The sequence below is a fragment of the Penicillium diatomitis genome (genome assembly GCF_028827545.1).
Source record: "Penicillium diatomitis strain IBT 30728 chromosome Unknown utg000012l_segment0_segment0, whole genome shotgun sequence".
Taxonomy (NCBI): domain Eukaryota; kingdom Fungi; phylum Ascomycota; class Eurotiomycetes; order Eurotiales; family Aspergillaceae; genus Penicillium; species Penicillium diatomitis.
The window spans coordinates 1,358,532-1,376,418 of NW_026623184.1; the positions used below are offsets into that span (position 1 = coordinate 1,358,532).

The 17,887-nt window shown below is 50.1% G+C and overlaps 7 protein-coding genes across 7 annotated transcripts; 3 read left to right on the plus strand and 4 right to left on the minus strand.

Moving 5' to 3' along the window:
- Positions 1-239: 239 nt before the first annotated feature.
- zfpA (uncharacterized protein) lies at positions 240-2,412 on the plus strand (the record flags this gene model as incomplete). The annotated part of the gene is made up of 2 exons (XM_056937963.1): positions 240-831; positions 923-2,412. The coding sequence occupies 2 exons, from the start codon at positions 240-242 to the stop codon at positions 2,410-2,412; spliced, it is 2,082 nt and encodes a 693-aa protein (XP_056787055.1).
- A 637-nt stretch (positions 2,413-3,049) lies between these two features.
- Positions 3,050-5,565, minus strand: N7539_008364 (uncharacterized protein; the record flags this gene model as incomplete). The annotated part of the gene is made up of 5 exons (XM_056937964.1): positions 3,050-3,437; positions 3,507-3,526; positions 4,297-4,674; positions 4,797-5,311; positions 5,460-5,565. 5 exons carry the CDS (start codon positions 5,563-5,565, stop codon positions 3,050-3,052), a joined length of 1,407 nt encoding a protein of 468 aa, XP_056787056.1.
- A 762-nt stretch (positions 5,566-6,327) lies between these two features.
- N7539_008365 (uncharacterized protein) lies at positions 6,328-7,479 on the plus strand (the record flags this gene model as incomplete). The annotated part of the gene is made up of 2 exons (XM_056937965.1): positions 6,328-6,453; positions 6,502-7,479. The coding sequence occupies 2 exons, from the start codon at positions 6,328-6,330 to the stop codon at positions 7,477-7,479; spliced, it is 1,104 nt and encodes a 367-aa protein (XP_056787057.1).
- A 620-nt stretch (positions 7,480-8,099) lies between these two features.
- On the minus strand, positions 8,100-9,858 carry N7539_008366 (uncharacterized protein; the record flags this gene model as incomplete). Its single annotated transcript, XM_056937966.1, has 2 exons — positions 8,100-8,330; positions 8,431-9,858. 2 exons carry the CDS (start codon positions 9,856-9,858, stop codon positions 8,100-8,102), a joined length of 1,659 nt encoding a protein of 552 aa, XP_056787058.1.
- A 3,746-nt stretch (positions 9,859-13,604) lies between these two features.
- N7539_008367 (uncharacterized protein) lies at positions 13,605-15,529 on the minus strand (the record flags this gene model as incomplete). The annotated part of the gene is made up of 5 exons (XM_056937967.1): positions 13,605-14,402; positions 14,472-14,753; positions 14,821-15,173; positions 15,232-15,401; positions 15,453-15,529. 5 exons carry the CDS (start codon positions 15,527-15,529, stop codon positions 13,605-13,607), a joined length of 1,680 nt encoding a protein of 559 aa, XP_056787059.1.
- Positions 15,530-15,672: 143 nt separating this feature from the next.
- Positions 15,673-16,935, minus strand: N7539_008368 (uncharacterized protein; the record flags this gene model as incomplete). Its single annotated transcript, XM_056937968.1, has 2 exons — positions 15,673-16,772; positions 16,851-16,935. The coding sequence occupies 2 exons, from the start codon at positions 16,933-16,935 to the stop codon at positions 15,673-15,675; spliced, it is 1,185 nt and encodes a 394-aa protein (XP_056787060.1).
- Positions 16,936-17,149: 214 nt separating this feature from the next.
- On the plus strand, positions 17,150-17,663 carry N7539_008369 (putative small nuclear ribonucleoprotein SmG; the record flags this gene model as incomplete). The annotated part of the gene is made up of 4 exons (XM_056937969.1): positions 17,150-17,179; positions 17,250-17,321; positions 17,465-17,539; positions 17,604-17,663. 4 exons carry the CDS (start codon positions 17,150-17,152, stop codon positions 17,661-17,663), a joined length of 237 nt encoding a protein of 78 aa, XP_056787061.1.
- Positions 17,664-17,887: the final 224 nt, after the last annotated feature.

Below are 17,887 nucleotides of genomic sequence, written 5' to 3' on the forward strand. Positions count from 1 at the left end.
CGGCATCCAAACCACATGGCAGGTGGAGATGCCAAAACATGAGCTCCCGATTTCTCTCCCCCGAAAATCACCAAGATAGCAAAAAACATTTCTGATGGTGACAATTTCCATGTGTTAGAAACTTCTACTGGTCGGATATTTATCTCGCATATAGTCTGGCTTCGGGCGCCGTGGAAGCGAGAAAGGAACCAGAAAAGAGAAAAGAAAAAGAATCCTCCGTGCTACTGTCCTCCGTATACATGTCATCTCAATCGACCTCTTCGGACTTTGTCCTGTTTCCTCCCAACGGTGCCTACAACGCTACATCGCGGTCTAAGATGATGACTATGGACTCGACTAAGCGCAACAAGGCGGAAAGCTTCCAGTACACGCACAGCATGGATCCCAATATGGTGGACATGTTCCCATACGCGACAGAGATGCCTCCTCACTCCCAATCTCATCTGCACCCTGGATATTCTCAGATGTCATCCATATATTACGAAACCACCTCCGGCTTCATGGAGCCTATCTATCATCAGACCTCCAACCACATCTCATCCATGCCTACCACACCGCCTCTGATCGCAACTACGAATCCCACAGAGTATACGATTACGACAGGCTCTGCAGCCTCCGGGCCCTCCATTGCCAGTGCCCCGTCGTCGGCGCTGGGCTCACCGTACCCCGGTCATCTACATGCCATCTCAGATCAATGGTTGAATACAAACCATGGCTTGGGGATTCCTGCTGTGGTCATGAACGATCACTTTGCGCAGGACTATGGTCAAATGGGAGGTCCATTTGATATGGAAGGATTCTACCAGGAGAAAATTTCGGAGCCGTTTGTCGGTACGTAGGCCCTTTCCGCATGGATCGCACACATTGCGATATCATACTCCAGTCTTCGAAGTGACTAGATCGACTGATGCAAAGTTTCTAGATCCCTCTTTGATCCACACGGTACAACCAGTACCCACCGGCCCTGGATTCCCTCCGACATTGGCCTTTCCCGACCAAGGCATATATGACTACTCAGCGCCTCCCATGGACTACCTGCCCCTCTCCTCAGCTACTTCACCCGTCTCTTACAGCGATCACCTCGAGCCACAACAGGCATCCCCTATAATGGTTGCCGGGTCCGCGCATTCCCAACCGCAATCGCCTGTCCTGCAGCGCCGAGCGTCCATCGTCTCCATGCAATCCTCTCATTCGCAACGTAGTCCTGCTCTGAGCAGCACGGAAGGCGACGAGGAGATTAACCAAAAGGGTCGCTGCCCTTTCCCCGACTGCGGTCGAGCATTCCGCGATCTCAAAGCGCACATGCTCACCCACCAGTCCGAACGACCCGAGAAATGCCCGATCGCGACCTGCGAATACCACACCAAGGGCTTTGCGCGCAAGTATGACAAGAATCGGCACACATTGACTCATTACAAGGGCACTATGGTCTGTGGATTCTGTCCGGGATCTGGCTCGCCAGCCGAAAAGAGCTTTAACCGGGCAGATGTTTTCAAGAGACATCTCACTTCGGTCCACGGGGTGGAACAGACCCCGCCGAATTGTCGCAAGCGTACGCCATCTGGATCAATTTCACGAGGCAGTAACTATGGGAGCGATGCAACGGGCAAGTGTTCAACTTGCTCGGCGACATTCGACAATGCCCAGGACTTTTACGAGCATCTGGACGACTGTGTTTTACGCGTGGTCCAACAGGAGGAGCCGTCCGAGGCCATCAACCAGCAGCGATTGGCCGAGGTTGCTGCGGATGAGGAGGTACAGAAGACTATGGAAAAAAACCGATTGCGGAGTGAAACAGCCTCCGTCGAGCCGGTGGATGAACTGGATGTTCAAGAAGATGAGGAGTCGCTGTCTTGGCAGACAGGTCATGGTGCTTTAAAGGTTCAAAAAAAGAATGACGCTTCCTCCTCGTCCTCCTCGTCCTCCTCGTCCTCCTCGTCCTCCTCACGCGTGATCATCGGCACCGGCAACGCTGTGGCCAAGTCGACCGCCAAATCAGCCACCAAGACCGGGACTCGTGCAGTGTTCAACCGGCGTCGCAACAACCGCGGCAATTACCCACAGTCATGGGGATGTCCCAGCTCGAGCATCAAGACCAAAAAGCGTGTCCTGTGTGTCTTTGATGGACAGCGCCGCCTGTGGAAAGACGAGATGATGCTCAACCAGGAATTCGAAGTTCGCCTTCGTCTTCCCGATACGACCTGGGACGGCAGCTATCGCGACGCATATGTCACTGATCTGGACGTCGAGACCATGAAGCGGGTCGAGGGTGTATTGAGCGCCAATGAAGAAGAGCGTGGGCCGTGGTCAGGTAGCCCTGACTCACAGATCATGGGTCAACCGGCGATGCTTATGCCAGAGCTGCGCCAGTCTCAGGATGATGATATTTCTTTGCACGAGCTGATGTCTTGATCCGAGAAAGGGTCCTTGAAGAAAATTTACTACACTCATGATTACGCCATGCCGCCTTATTTTTTCTTCTTGTGTTTTCCACTTCATCTATTGAGCCCGCCATCTGTCCTTTCCATTTTGTGCTCGCTTATATACCCTGTTTCTTACTTCTACTCCCCTTTTGCCTCGTCTCATTTGATTGATTGTGCTACGCATGTTTCCCCGGTATACCCGCTACTGGCGTCTGATGAAGGTTTCCTTTTCCAAACACGCATTTGCGCGGGGTTGACGTCGAGGAGACCCGAAGCTTTTTTTTTTTTTTCTCTTCTTTTATCTTGTTCTTTTCGGGGCTGTCTGGAAAAAAAAAGAGGCACAACGGGGCCTATTCAATTGTAATTTTGACGAGTGTGGAGTGAAAGAAGCGTTTGCTCTTATTTGCGTTGTGTTATGTGTGTGATACTGCTACTGTTATTGCTAGCGACTATTACCGCGGACTTGACATCCATTCCATCACCTGCTGGCTCAGGCATGAGAATGGCGAGGAATTGTCTAGTCCACATGATTCCCAATAGAACATTGACATTCAGAATGAGGAATGAATATTTATGAAGAATTCTCACCTGGTCTTTGCCGCAAATAACCGTAAAGTATGGCCGAATTAACCCAAGACACTCCTCTCCATAACCAGAACCGGCTGTTCGCTCTTGACCTTGAGACTCTCCCCACCAACCTGAAGCACCATATCCCACTCCAGCTCATGCGTGCATTGAATGTTGTACGTGAGGAACGAGGGCATCTCACGACTGCCCTGCAACTGGTCGCTGATTCTCAAACCGACGAGCTCTCCTACATTGACGGGAGCCGAGTCTTGGTCAATTGGAATCCCCGTCATTGCAGTTACACGGTGTTTGTGGCAAAGTGACGAGCTTGATGTCTCGTCATTGCACGGGGTCTGCGCTCTGGAATCTTGTTCCTCCTTTTCATACTCCTTTTGCCTCGCCCTTTTCAAACATTTGGCTCCATCTTCGCAGTCTCCCAGCCCGGTACTGGTACGTGGAGAGTAGGAGCGATACGTCCTCAACACAATATTCTTTTTTTTCTTGGTTCTCACGCACGATTGGGACGGGCCCAACGCCTAAGGCCAGATAGTCGTACTATGCGACTTTCAACTACTTCAGAGACGCGCAATGGTCTTTTGAGAAAGAAGATGGGCTTTGTAAAAACATTGAAAAGTTGGTGAATACGTAGTTGATATGCAATCGGGTGAGGAAGTTGATGAATTTATAAGAAAAAAAAACAGAGGTAGCCGATTAGAATCTGTGAGAAATTCCGCGCAAGACATCGGTCATATACTATCTAGTTCATCGTCACGCCGGGCCTACACTGTGGCAGTAACCCTGTTGCGGGTACGAGGCTGGAAGCTGAATTCGGTCATGGCCTCGCATCGGGGTGAAAATACAGTACCTATAGTGGGAAGACAAATGACATACAAAAATCAAAAAGGACAAGATTGGTCCCGTAGGTCAGTTTCGAGGACCTGCTGATTGCTTGATTCTTACTTTCATGTTGGACGTGAGATGAGATGACCAGGCAGCGTCTCATGCTGATCGGTCGTAAGAAAGGCTAATTCTCGGGATTGCCCGTGATCGGTCAGTAATGATAGTCCGGTATGCAGCTGGTCGGCATAAACAATGCGGTAAGTCGAGGTTATCCACCGGGGGGTCGGAATACACATGCAAAATAGTCGGAATAGCAATGAGCGATAAGAGCAACTCGGAATGAACAAGCATGTTGGAGAGCTCTTACTGCATACACTACTGAAACTGTCATAGTACACGCTTCGGGCACAAGACCGGTCGAAATCGAGGAAAGAGAGCAAACCAGAAAATTCGGAGAAAAGTATACCTGCAGCTCTGCGAGGAAAAGAGGCACCTGAGCATCGGCTCTGATCTCTTGATGCAGCCCCATTACTCTAAAGGCGCTGTTCAACTCGGCACCCACACACCACGATGCATAAGAGGCTCCACCCTTTGTATGTTTGATAATGCTGTAGTACTCGAAAAGGGCATACAGAAATCCATCATCTAAGAGGCCGCTCTCTCGACAAAAGCCGATACAGAATCCGGAAACTTCGGTCATTTGATCCAAAAGGGACTTACGGTCCATATCAAATTCCTCAAAGAAGGGGTCCGACGAGCTTCTCACCATGGCGAACGATCCCACATAGTTGGCGACCATGGCGATCACTCCCCAGCGTATGTGGTCGCCCGTCGCCGAGGAAATCTATAGCCTCGCAGTGGTGTTGCCGTCAAAATCTGCGGCTTTGACGTGTTCGCAAAGAGCAAGACGCACAGCTGCCGCATCTGCCATGGATCCTGATCTTCCAAGGTCTCGCCATGACTGACCCACAGTTGGGAGAGCCACGGTCTGACAATGAGCTCACCGCAGTGTAGATGAATGCAATCAAGTGACTTGAATAACAAACCAATAGCGCGATCGATCATTGGTCTGTTCTGCAGGAACGAAAGAACTTGACAACCGCTCGCGACCTTCTCGTACGGGATGGGTTTTTCATGAACACTCGTAGCCTGATCCAGACCCGTAGACGTGATCCCGAGCTGTGTCAAGTCTTCTGTCATGATCGACATATGAGAGGTAAATCCAAAGAAGCCCTGCTTCTCTGATCTGACCCTTGGGTAATCAAAAAGCGGTGGTGCAGACTCTGCACGATCAGGTAGCGGAAGACTCGCTCTAGGGGTTGTCCCAAGTGCCATCTGCGTGGTATGGACAGCGTCTCCGCCATCGGCACTGCTGAAATGCTCATTCGATGGCGATGAAATATCCTTGTTCGGTAGCGATGAAGCAACAAACCCCTGGGTACTGCTGCAGGTGCTGCACTCGCGATGATTTCTTGTCGATACTGGTAATCCAGCTGATGTTAGTCAGACGGTTCGCTCTTGGACAATGTGTGACCCTGGAGTTCACTGTAAATGGATGTCTGCTTACACGCGTCAGGAGGCTCGGATAATAATAACATCCGTCTACACGCCGTCTTTTCACACACCTACCACAGGGAACACTATGATCACACGCAACTTTCGATTTTTCGGCAACGTTCACAGGACTGCATCTTGCGATTCCAGCGGCATCCAGCCACGCGGACTTGATCCGCATGTTGCACACGTATCGGCCGGCTGACAGTCCCCATCTCGAGGGGAAAAGCAGGGCTAGAGACGTAGTCAGAGATGCAGCTGACCAGAAGTCACTTCAAGGTTGCTGAAGTGATGCTGTAAATCAGAATTCAGAGCAACGGCAATTTACTTGGACGAATGCTTCTCATACGAAGTGGTCAGTCTCTCGCACCGAGCTTCATCAACAGAGAGGAGCCTTCATTTGCTTCGAACCAAAGGAGAGAGATCGCGTCTGGGCATGACTCCGAACGTCCAGGTTCATTTTACAGACGACTGTAAGAGTCAGCGTGATGACCATTCTGGTGGCTGTCCTTGACCGCCTGGCTTGAACGACTGAGTAAGAGTTCGACCGTCCCTCAAAGGCTTAAGAACCGTGGCCTTGGCATGATGTTCTGGCTGCGGCGACCGATAGAAGAAGTACTCTGGTGTTGAGGACGAATGCCATGTTATCAAGATAGCTGGCCAAATCTTCGAAGCCCTTTTTGCCAAGCAATCAGTCTAAAAGACCATCCAACAGGACGTCTAGAAGCCACCAAGTATAGTAGTCCACTGCCTGTATTGGCTCAAATGTTTAACAAAGATCAGTCAGTGCCCGTCACGGCCAGTCAGTTGATAACTTGATATCATCATCACCGCCCACGTTATCGCCGCTCTTTCTCCCCCGCACCGTCTTCTTCCCCCCACATCCGTTTCCACCTCGGTCGCCGAGACTTTCTTTAAAATCGCTTTCTCCGCGCCCTCAACCATGAAATTGGGACTCTCTGAGAACCTGTCCACATTGGTGGCCCGGCGCTGGAAGGCTGCCAAAGATGGCGGACATCTTGTCTTTTCTCCCACGCAGCTCTCGATCATAACCACGGGAGGCATTCCGGTACGTCTCTCCAACGTCTCCGCGCGCATCATCCGACTTGAGCAGTAGCAAACGGTCACACAAAATCTAACAAGCCTCGGTCCCTTGAAGTACCAGCTTAGATTCTGCCCAGCTTTGGCAATGAAACCCCAAGACTCCAAAAACAACACCTCTGCGCAACCGAAACCGAAGAAAGTCGATCCGTTCGAGAACCCATCGCCAGATCTATTAATCGCGAGCTTTCCCCCTCGAGACCCGACGCATGCCCTCATCCTCAACAAGTTCCCCGTCATCCCTGATCATTTCATTCTCTCCACGAGAGCTTGGAAAGCTCAAACCGATATATTGGAGACTGCCGACCTCGCAGCCACGCACGAATGTCTCCGCGCCTGGGGAGACAAGTCGGCCTCAAGCCAAAACCGTCCAGATTCATCGTCAACCTCGACCGACCGCCTGTTCGCATTCTTCAACTCGGGTGAAGAAAGCGGCGCCAGTCAATCCCATCGACATATTCAGTTTCTCCCGGTAGAGGCAATGCGCTCGTCAGCCGGTGATTCTTGGAAACCTCTCATCGACTTTGTTACCTCTCAACCTCGTAATCGATCGACATTCCAATCCCACCCGAGCCTGCCATTTACGCACTTTGCACTGCCGCTTCCACCAAACCCTGCCCCCGAAACGCTACATTCAATCTATACCACCTTATATCGCGCTGCTGTGGGTGCCGTCCAGGGACTCGACCCTCGCGATGGTCTCCCATCTGTTGCGGACCACGGGCCATCTGCCATCAGTTATAATCTTGCCATGACATTGGAGACGATGATGATTGTACCGCGCCGATCGGAAACCGCCCATGTGCCGGTCGATGTGTCAGCTGCTGGGGACATTGCAGATCCGGGACTCGTTTCGCTGAACGGAACCATCTTGGCCGGTACATTGATGGTCAAGGCGGAAGCAGAGTGGGATGTGTTGAGAGCGCAGCCGGACGTTCTCGGGCGCATTCTGAGGGATGTTGGCGTGCCTGGGCCGGGGCATGCTTCTCTGTAATGTGCGTTCGAACTGAGTGGGAAAGGATCTGGTTTCATAATCAAGCGACTATTGGGAGGGCGGCTCCGCCATTTCCCCTGGCACTTAAGATTCTTCCCGCAGATTAGCACGAAACTTCGCTTATGGGCGTCTTACTGCATGTGTACGGGCACACTTCGAACGACACTTGGATTAAGGCATCGTCTCTGTCCCGCTTCTGCTTTCCCGGAAGTGTGTAAACACCTCATCGGCATGAATAAATAAATGATTTCTACCCGGCTGCACAATTTTAAGCTACTGGTGAGCAGCTTTAAGAATCCAGACTATCGTAGAGCGAGTTCTGTAGTGTATAAATTTTACCGCCATATACATGGCGAGATCAAAAGATGCAGTTGGAGGACTGAGCCACTATACCTGCTAAGGCCAATCGTGTTACTTGTTCCATTTGTGTTTTGGAGTGAGTCACCAAGTAAATAGCTTAAGTATGACCATATGAAAGCATGACGCCATCAGTTGACGCCTTGGGCTTTCCAACGAACAAACAATCGATCCAACCTTGAACCAATTCAGCACGGAGAGAGCAAGATGGCCGCAGCAACACCTCGACCCAAAAGATACCTCCGCCAAAGCAAGCCGATTTCCTAGATCTTGATCCCATGGATATCACACCATTTCTTCTTACAAGTTGCATTACCAAATTGATATGAGCCCCCATTCGCCCAGATATACTGAGCCACCTTTTTCCACGAAACCTTTGGTAGTTGTCCCGCCACGGCCAGGGCTACACGGGTCTGAACAAGGTCCGCGGGCGACTTGTCAGACAAAGATGTCTGGTTTGCCATGGTGACTACGGCTTCACATAATAGTTCGATCTGGAGAGCAATGAGAATACCGAGTCAGTACAAGTTGAGCCGTTCTAGGGTAGGGGATATTGTTGGTTTTGATTGACAAGGAAGAAAGAACCAAACTTACGTCACGTGCCAGCCATTTGGGCTTTCGTACCCGTTGCTCTTTCGTCTTGGTCAAGGTCCGGAATCGGCCACGGAGCGTTGATTCGGCCTCTTTGAATCCTCCTATGCGCTTGATGTCCTTGTAGGACAGACCGGCCTTTTTCCACTTGATGAGCATGGCATTGCGTCTGTCGCTATAGTGAATGCTGGCATTGACGCCTGAATTGGAGTCCTCGAGATGATGGGGCTGGATTTTGTCCGTTGGGTCTTCTTCGGTCGCTGCAGATATCTCGCAACCATGTGCATCATGGTCTTGGTGGACAGGGCTTGTGCTGAGAGGTATCACAGGAGCAGTTGGTAGAGAGCTTGCTTCTGGTGAGATGAGTGACTGGAAATAAAGTTCGCTTTGGGGATACTGGTGATGAGATGGGAGGACTGCGCTGCTGGAGATGTGTGATAGCGGTGCATACTGTTCCGAGTCATGATTATGAGACATTGCAAAGAGCTGACCATCAAGATGATTGTCTGTGTTGCCATTCAAAATGCTCCAGGCTGCGTCGTAGGGCATACCCCCAGGTCCCTGAGACAGAAAGCTGTCAGGACTCCAGCCTCCTTGCCAATTCAAAATTTGGAGATCTTGAAAGCATTGTGGAAGTCCGTCAACCTGTTTGTCCCCACAACACAGACTCTTCACGTCTTGCGAGTCTTGGATCTGGGACATCAAGCCTTGCATAGCAGGGCTTTCAATGTCTGCCCAATCTTGGAGAGGTTGTTCAAAGAATAAGGAATTATCAGTGGGGGCGTCCATCATGTCGAAGGAAGAGGCAGAAGATGGAGAGCTTCCCGTTGAATAGCCATAGAATGACGCAGGGCAAGATGGCCAAGAACCCTCCATCGCAGACATCGAATCTTCCACCTTTGTCGAGAGGAAATCACCATTTGACGAGCCCAAAGAGTTCGTGTCGGTAATATCATTGCATTTGAAACCACTGCTAGAGGCTGACATTTCCATAGTGGTAGCTACAGCCTGGTATAAGTTGCCTGGGAATCCCAGGACTTTCTCGCGAGGTCCACACTTGAGCGACAGGCCCGGTGTGCTATCGAGTCGTGTAGTAGGAGTTTGAGTGAATTGCATCACAGGACAAGGTGGGTCTGACGAGAAGGACCTTCTCGTTTTGTCGATATGGGAGTAATAGGGTAGAATAGTCTTTGACGGATGATTGTCCAAGGAGAAATTCTCAGTAGACGGTTGAGGCTTTATAGAAGACACAAAAGCCCTCTCTGAGCCTCGAGGAGGGAGATTCTCTGCCATGGGCAATAGCTCCGGCCTTCGGCCCATGTTTTGGCGGCGCACAGTTGGCATCTCGTAGAGAAAAGAAGATTTGGTCTGATTTGAATCCTGGATGTGCTCGTCCACGGGGCATTGCCCTATGAATGTACTCCGAGCCATTTGATCTTCAAGGGCTCTGAGGGCACCACTACCAACCAGTAGAGACCCGTGGAATTTCCTGATGTTACCCACACCAGGATGTCGCTCTCTGGGCTTGAATGATTCACCGTAAGTAGGGACCAGATGAAGCTCCTGGTTGCACACGGGTTGTCGCGGCGTGTGGATCACCATCAACCTCTAGGGTTTTCTCCCCAGTGTCTTCAGATGCAAATCGATCAACGTGCAACGGTTGGGCAGCCAGAGCGTAAAGGACACTTGCAGATCTTGTCTTGATATTAGCCATGCATCTTTGTTTTTGCAAGTGGCTGGTGCCACGTAAATGATACTTATTCGCTTTCTCAACAGGCTCAACTAATCGTACAATATCAGAATGGTGGGAAGTCGGGCAGGCGATGGGCGGTTTCGCTTGCCAAAGCACCGAAGACAAATGGCTGGGCTGGAATTCGAACAAAGTCGAACAGAGTTCTCACCGCAGCTTGAGAAGATCTTGCTTGGTAGACTTCAATTAAGCCAGTGACCGGAAGACCGTTGAATGCAGACGCTGTCTCAGATCTGTCGGCAATCCTGAGAAGGATCGGCTGCTGTGGCAATACGATGACAGAGAATGAGTGGGATAAACCAGTCAAGCACGCAATATGAAGCCTGATGACGAGAATGATGGAAAATTCCATGAGACCAGGACCCAGACACAGGTCAAGGGTTCTATATAAATCTTGCAGTGGAAATCTATGAGTGTCAGAACGTCCCCAGAAGACTGTCTCCTTTCTCTTGCCCATAGCTTGGTGCTACCTACAGAACTTTAGGTGACCGTTAGATACAGCGCAGAGCATCCTTGCTTGGATCATTATCGCGGCGATTTAATTAGAATTCAACGGCCCGGTCCATCCCTGGAAGAGGCTCCGCTAGGAATACGTACAAAATGACTTCCCGGGGATCGAGACTCATGCAAGACATACGGGGCAGCATACTTGGTAGTTCTCAGGTTTTGATCCGGACACAATCCTAGCTATCGATTAAGCTTTCTTTATTCCCTATGACCGAAACGGCACTCGGAGATGCCAATAAAAAAGTCCCAGAATGATGATCCACTTTTGGCTTGTTTCATGCAGCCTTCTATCTATGCAATCTGACATTCCTGGAGAGCCCGGCGGTTCAATTGGGTTGCTGATCCTTCGTCAACATGAAGGTTGTCAACTTCCTTTATTGTCGCAGCCAGCTGAGCTCCTCTTTGGATATCAACAATCGATAGCATCGACATTCTCTACCACGCTAGAGGCAAAACTCATTCTACCCTCTTGTATACTGTGGCTGTGCATGTCTATGTGATATATTGAGCCAGTCTATGGCTGCTGGTGATCAACTGCTTATGAGTACACAGGAGCACCGTACTAGTATTCTATGCCTACCTCTGGCGTCGCTGGTATAAGAGAGACAAGAGATTTGGAGTGACTTACAGGCAAAATTACACAGTCCAGAACCAGATCAACCCAGATTATCATGATCCTGGACAGGGCCGGTTCTTCCCAGACAGACGGGGAGGGACCAGTTCGCGGAAGATTTCGAACGGATCCATCATGCACGGAAAACTGCAGACTCTGGAGGCTTCCCGCAACCCGATCCAGTTGAAACCAAAAAGCCGGAACATGTTCATCTTTCAAGCCCAAGATATGGAATCGACGTAGACTGAGTTTGGAGACTCCAGGATCTGTCGATCTGGCTTCCTCTCTCGGGTAGAAACATGTCAGAGCTGGGAGTGATATGTCAGCCCCGGGGATGCAATGCCCTAAAGTCTCGCCCTGGCCATGCTATTTTTGCCAAAGCATTAGAGGTAGATGATTCAGTCACATGAGATGGTTCTTCGGAGGTGTGCTCGAGTGATGTTTCAACACCATCCATCAAAGCCTCCTTGTCTCTGGACATTGCACGCGGAGTGAGACAGAGTTGCCGATCAATCCGGTTATTCAAGTTGGAGTTGAGCCTTTCATCGACGACAGCATAGATCGCCACAACAACCCAATCCATAGCAGGTACTTTTGACAGAATCTATGGATGCGCGGATCTGGACCTTAACCGATTGGCCCTGTTTCTAAGAAGCTTCTTTTGATGGGCCTGGGATGGTCTGGATGACATCGGAACCGGAAGTATGAGAAAACGAGCCAAGATATTGCCAACGCTGAACGGTTACGCTTTCCAGTGGTCTAGGGATGGCAGTCGGTTTCATGACTGGCGGCCGGGGGCTATCCAGAAGGATATTCCCCAGTGTCTAGCCTCGTCATGGCCTACTGTAGACTGTACAAAACAGGTGGATGGCCTGGATGTCTGCTCTGTACAGGTCATCCATGATCAATTGGGACTGTGGGGTTGTCGGCCTGTTTTAGTCCATGATAGCTGATTTGTCATGGAGAGCCCTCCCCCCGGACATGTTGACTTTGATATGTCAGGTCGGGATCTGCTGCACCACTCAGATGAATCTGTATCAACTTTCCCGATATACCTAATCTAGGCCCGTGAGTGACCCATAGAGTATAAGGATCATGATGCCTGTGTTGTCGTTTGGTTACCCCGTCTGCTTTTGTCTTGAGAACTTTGATGATTGAGACAACCCGGTACTATTTGAAATGATCGGCTCGAACGATTGAGCCTAATATTACGGGGTGATTTCGGTGGTTCCTGTTATGCGAAACACTCAGCATCTCAGGACAGTGGATAATGCAGTCAGGTGAATGATGGAAAAGGGAGTTGGGCTCAGTTCGAAGTCAACCCGTTGTGGACAAAGTGGGCGGACTCGAGGTTATTCGGATAGCCGACCAAAACTCAATGTCTGCTCGGTAGTAAGACTTTGAATAGGTAAGCACAATTTCCTAACAAGACCACTGCAAAGTGAACTTGCATCGAGTCAGAATGGCGTTTATAGGCCTTCATATCGAATCACAATGATCACTGGTAACGGACTGCAATTTGCAACATCGCGGCTTATTAGGGCTGCTCAAGGCTGCTACAACTGACTTGGTGTTGATAGGAATGCCTCTTGAGGCAGTGCTTCTTAGCTCCATGGGAACCGATTTGGATGAATTGAGATAGCTGGTTTCCATGGGAAGTACTCGATAAGGCCAGTGATCGTATCCATGTAAATGCACTATCGGCTCCCAGTGATTCAGACTACCTGATGAAAATGATACCCTGCTGTCATCTGTCCGGGCTATTCATATTCACAATGGACAATCGGCGCTGCGCCTCTCGAACATTGTCATATGCGGCACTGATTTGGAAGAACAAGCGCGATCTAGCGAGGAAGGGCCAAGCCACGGCTCAACTGACATTGGATCCCCGGTCATAGCACATAACCAAGCTCTTCTGAATTTGTCATTGTTGTACTGCAGTGGTAGGAAAGACAGGTCACGGATCAATGCCGCGTGAATATAATTCATACTGGGGTTCAGTCGCCACAGCTTTGGACACATATCACATGACTTTTAGTATGCATCTGTTCTCGAGTCACCATTGGCAGCAACTGAGTCAAGACTCATTTTGCCACCTCACCTTCATGACTCGACACTTGTCTTGATGTTCATTTATTGATCAATACCACCTGTACGCGGCTCTCAAAGGCGGAGGGGTTGCTTGCCCCCAGCCGGGGAAGCTGGGCTCGTAAGCTCAATAGAGCTTCCCCGGTGCCGTCGGTCAGTTGCATGACGTCGAGACGTCAAATGGTCCAAAAGTCGGTCAAGTAAAAGTACTATAGCCAATCAGACCCTGAGACGTTGAAATTCCATTGACGAGAACAACTCACCACACAGCAGGACAATTGTGAAGGCGTACAAGATCACTGGAGAAGTCATAAAGGAGTACGCCAAGGGAAAGTAGGTAGCAAGCAAGATCAGACTAGCCAGCAACGAGGCGAAAAGGAAGCGTGACCAGGTAGAGATAGCTTGGTACAACCGAGTCTCATGCCGGTGTACCAGAATTTGAAAAATAGCAAGAAGTCCCATGGCCGCACTGGCTGCCACAAAGTAGTAGATGTAAACGAGGTCCAGCAGTTTCACGTACATCTGCAACAGTTGTTGATTGGTGAGAAGACTAATGTCGATCCCCTTGCTTGGCAGCAGCTCCATGCTTGAAAAGAGTGCGGCAGTGACGTTTCCGGTCAAGTAATTGAACAGATCGGTTGTATGCTCGTAATCGAATGTCTCAAGACTCGGGCAAAGGGGCCGCGTTGTCAGAGACCCCAAGAGACTCGATATCGCAGTCCATTCTCGTGTGGCGCCCCGACTAAAAGGAATTTCCATGTCATCGATGGTGTCCCGAATCAAAAAAACCGCTTTCATAGTGCTGGGCCGCGGCTCTTCACAGACAAAAAGAAGTGTGTCTGAGAGGTACTTCAATTTCAAAGTCACATCGAGAGTGAGCGCCAGAATCTGGGATCCCTCAAGCAAAAGGATAAGCGCGACATGAAAAGGAAAGTGTAGCTGCACCCAGAACTGCTGCCTCCATGCGTTCAGTCGACGACGAGGAGATGTGTCGAAATACACTTGCCAGATAAGATACTAAAGACAAAATGGTGAGAAGCATTCCCTTCGGGCCTGAAAATGCACGCACCCCGGCCTTTGACTTACCACGTTAGTGGTGACACCCAAAATGTGGACGAAAGACCACTTTGTCCATCCACCAGGCCGCACTGTTTTGTTCTCGATCCGAGTCACCGCAATGACCCCTTCACCTATGATAATCAACGTCAACAATGCCATTCGGGTGTTCAGATGAGTTCCTTCGAAGCCAATCTGAGGATGCCAGAGGGACAATCCTGCGACAATGAACAGTTCCAAGCCAAAGAGTACGAGCCAAATAGACCAAATTCGCGATCGCGCACCACTCGCATGCGAGAAGCCAAGATACAACTGATTTCGTTTCCGAGCTTGTCGTCAGCGGCCTATGCTGTCAATTACTTCACAGACGAAGACCCACCAATGCGTAGACGAGCGATGTCACCCAGAAAGTTAAGGCAGTGTACGTGATGCTTTGGGTTGCCGAACCGATGCGCTTTCGGAGGAGGATGACAGCAGTAGTGTACTGAACGGCCAACAACCCACGGCTGGCGGACAAGATCAAAGTGAGCGACCGAAAGACCCAAAGATTTTCCTCTCTTAGAGTAGTGCTGAACTTTGACCCAGCTGATGCAAAGCCAATCATTGCGGCAAGTTGGAATGCCTTGCAGAGTCTTTCGAAGACAGAGTCACGGGCAAAACGGACATCGAAGAGGGTTATTTGCAACCATGTAAACCAAATAACACTGAGGAACCCAATGTATGACCGAAGAACTATCAAGGATTGTTAGTCCGGGACGCCCGAAGAGATTATTGAAGTTGGGTCTCTCACCATTGAGATTGTTGACTTGATGCGTCGCTGTGAAGGTAGAAAGGTTGGCCACGAAGAAAAGATCGAAAAACAACTCAATGGGCGTGGCGTCTGAGTTCCTGTGCCAGCGAGGGCCATCCTCGGTGTTTTTGATAGGATAGTCGATCCAGGGTAAGCCACGGTGATATACCCTGGAAGGATTTCAGAGACATGCTCGCGTGAACAACAAGGCGTGGACTTACGGCGCATCGGGGGAACTCTTGAATGAAGCGGCGTGATGGTGGAAGCGAAACAGCATTGAGAATCGACTGGGTGTCATCCTGAGAATAGTAACTTTTCATTGATAAAAGGACATCAAAAGCTAGCTGGGGGTATCACTTCGCAAAGACGCAGTATAATTACAGCAAAGGTATGCCAGCACAAAGCCGCGGGCAGGTGGACAGAGACTAGATTTGGCAGGAGTTATCGGTGCTCTGGAGAGCTCAAGTTTGAATCAGGATTTGCCATGGATGCACCGAAATTTTCCAATCCACGCTTCACCATTGCTCCTTCCGAAGAGTCAATGGCTGGATTGAGCCCTGCTTCCTTTTTGAGACGTTCGTAGTTGTCGCCTGCCTCTTTGATCAACGCTTGGATCTCGATCTCCCGTGTGGCAATTTCTTCCTTCTCTTTGCGCAGATCTTCCATTCGGCTGATCATTTGAGTCTTTGCTGTTTCCATCGAGGCGAGGGTAGTTCGCAGTCTTTCCAGACCCGTAGCCAGTTTGGGCAATGAAGTCACCTTCGGAGGCGTTTGGGGTCTGTCAGTTCCACCACCTCGAGTATTGCCGATTGCAGCTTTCGTTTGGTGAGCCTCGTATGCAGCTTTCTCTTCCAGATCCGAATCCTCATCATCCGACAGCGCCTCGGCATCCTCTATAAGCTCACGCATCGCTTCACGCTGCATACGCTGTTGCTCGCGTTCCGCCTTTCGCCCAAGGGAAATTTTCCCATCTTCCACGTACTCATCAAATCCTTCAGCGAAGTCCTCGTCATCGCGGACCAACCGTGTGTCTCTCTCTTTCTGGGGCTCCTTCTCACCCCTTGCTATCGCATCCCAATCCTCGTCACTTCCATAATTGTCTTCGAGCGCGATAAAGTCATCAGCGTGAACACCTTGCTCCAGTGCCAGACGGGCACGCCTGGCCTTTTTCTCCCGAATCTCGGCCTCGGTGGGAATTGCCGACTGGCCCGAGACAACCATGACCTCGCCGAACTTGGCCGCTACATCGATTGTTTTCTCATCTCCATTGTCAGTGGCGGGTTTGGGTGTCGATGGGGTTGAACTTTGAAGCTCCTTCAGATATTCGGTGCTGTAGCTTGGCCGATCCTGGTCACGTCCAACTCGCGCAGCCAGGACATCACTTCCAACGGTCGGTGGTTTGCGACCAAGTCCAAGCTTTCTGTGAGCAAGCCCATCTCCCTCTGGCCTCTCATGCTCGGCGGTAGTGATTTCATCCGCTCCGAAAGAGAGATTTAACTTTGATTTGGTCCTTGATTTGACCGGCCGCTTAACGACGGGTTCTGGCAAATATTATTTCTCAATTAATTTCTTGGCCGTCGGATACGTGCTGTTTGATGATGGTAAAAGGACTGACTCACCAGGCGCGGCTGCAACGTCCTCTTCCTCAGAGTCATCTCCTCCAACTTTGCGTGGTCTCCTTCGATTTGCGAATTTTGAACTCATATTGTGCGAGCCTCAAGGTGACGAATGAGGCGCAATACTAGTGGATGGGATTGCGGATTGCCATGTGAGTGACGCGAAAGCACGGGATTGACGCAAGCTCAGAGCTCTTATCGCGCTTATCCGGAACATCCTTTCTCCGTCATTCCTAAACTCCCAAGCATCCAACCATCAGAGAACCCGACTTGACCTGAGAAGAGACATCAGATCGCCCAAGATGCCTCAAGCACAGCCTGAATTGAAGAAGGTGAGTTAAATTTGTCTGCAATATGCGGTCTTTCAGATCTGGATCATACTGACAACAATTCTCGTCACAGTACATGGAGAAGCGGGTCTTCTGCCAGTTGAACGGCAACCGCAAAGTCATTGGAATTCTCCGTGGATATGATGTACGTTACCGACGGCGGTTGTCTCGCAAACCCAGCTCTATCAACATTCCATCAAGATACTGCTTTTTCAACATGAAAACGTTCTGGAAATTGGGTGAGGCGGAAGCAGATTCCATGATCATATTACTGACCTACATTGGCAGGTCTTCATGAACATCGTCCTTGACGAAGCCTTCGAGGAGAAATCAGGTGGTGAAAAGGTCTCCATTGGCATGGTCGTAAGTTTTCGGCCTTTTGAATTCCTCATGTCACAACTCCGCCAGTCTAACGGTATTCACCCAGGTCATCCGCGGAAACTCGGTTGTCATGCTTGAGGCTTTGGAGCGCATTAACGAAAAATAAATAACATCCGGGCCACACGCGATCTCCGACCTTGAGACTCAAATAGACACACACTCATGGTGCGTGCGAGAGACAACTGATTTCGGCGCGAATGCGAGCATAATGATCCTGGGCGTTTCTGGTTTGGATGCTCTTATGAAATCAATCGAATACCTTTTTTGTTGCTGTATACCCCAAGAGGCAACGCCTGATCCGAATTTCGTTATCAAGCTAGTCTTGTACAG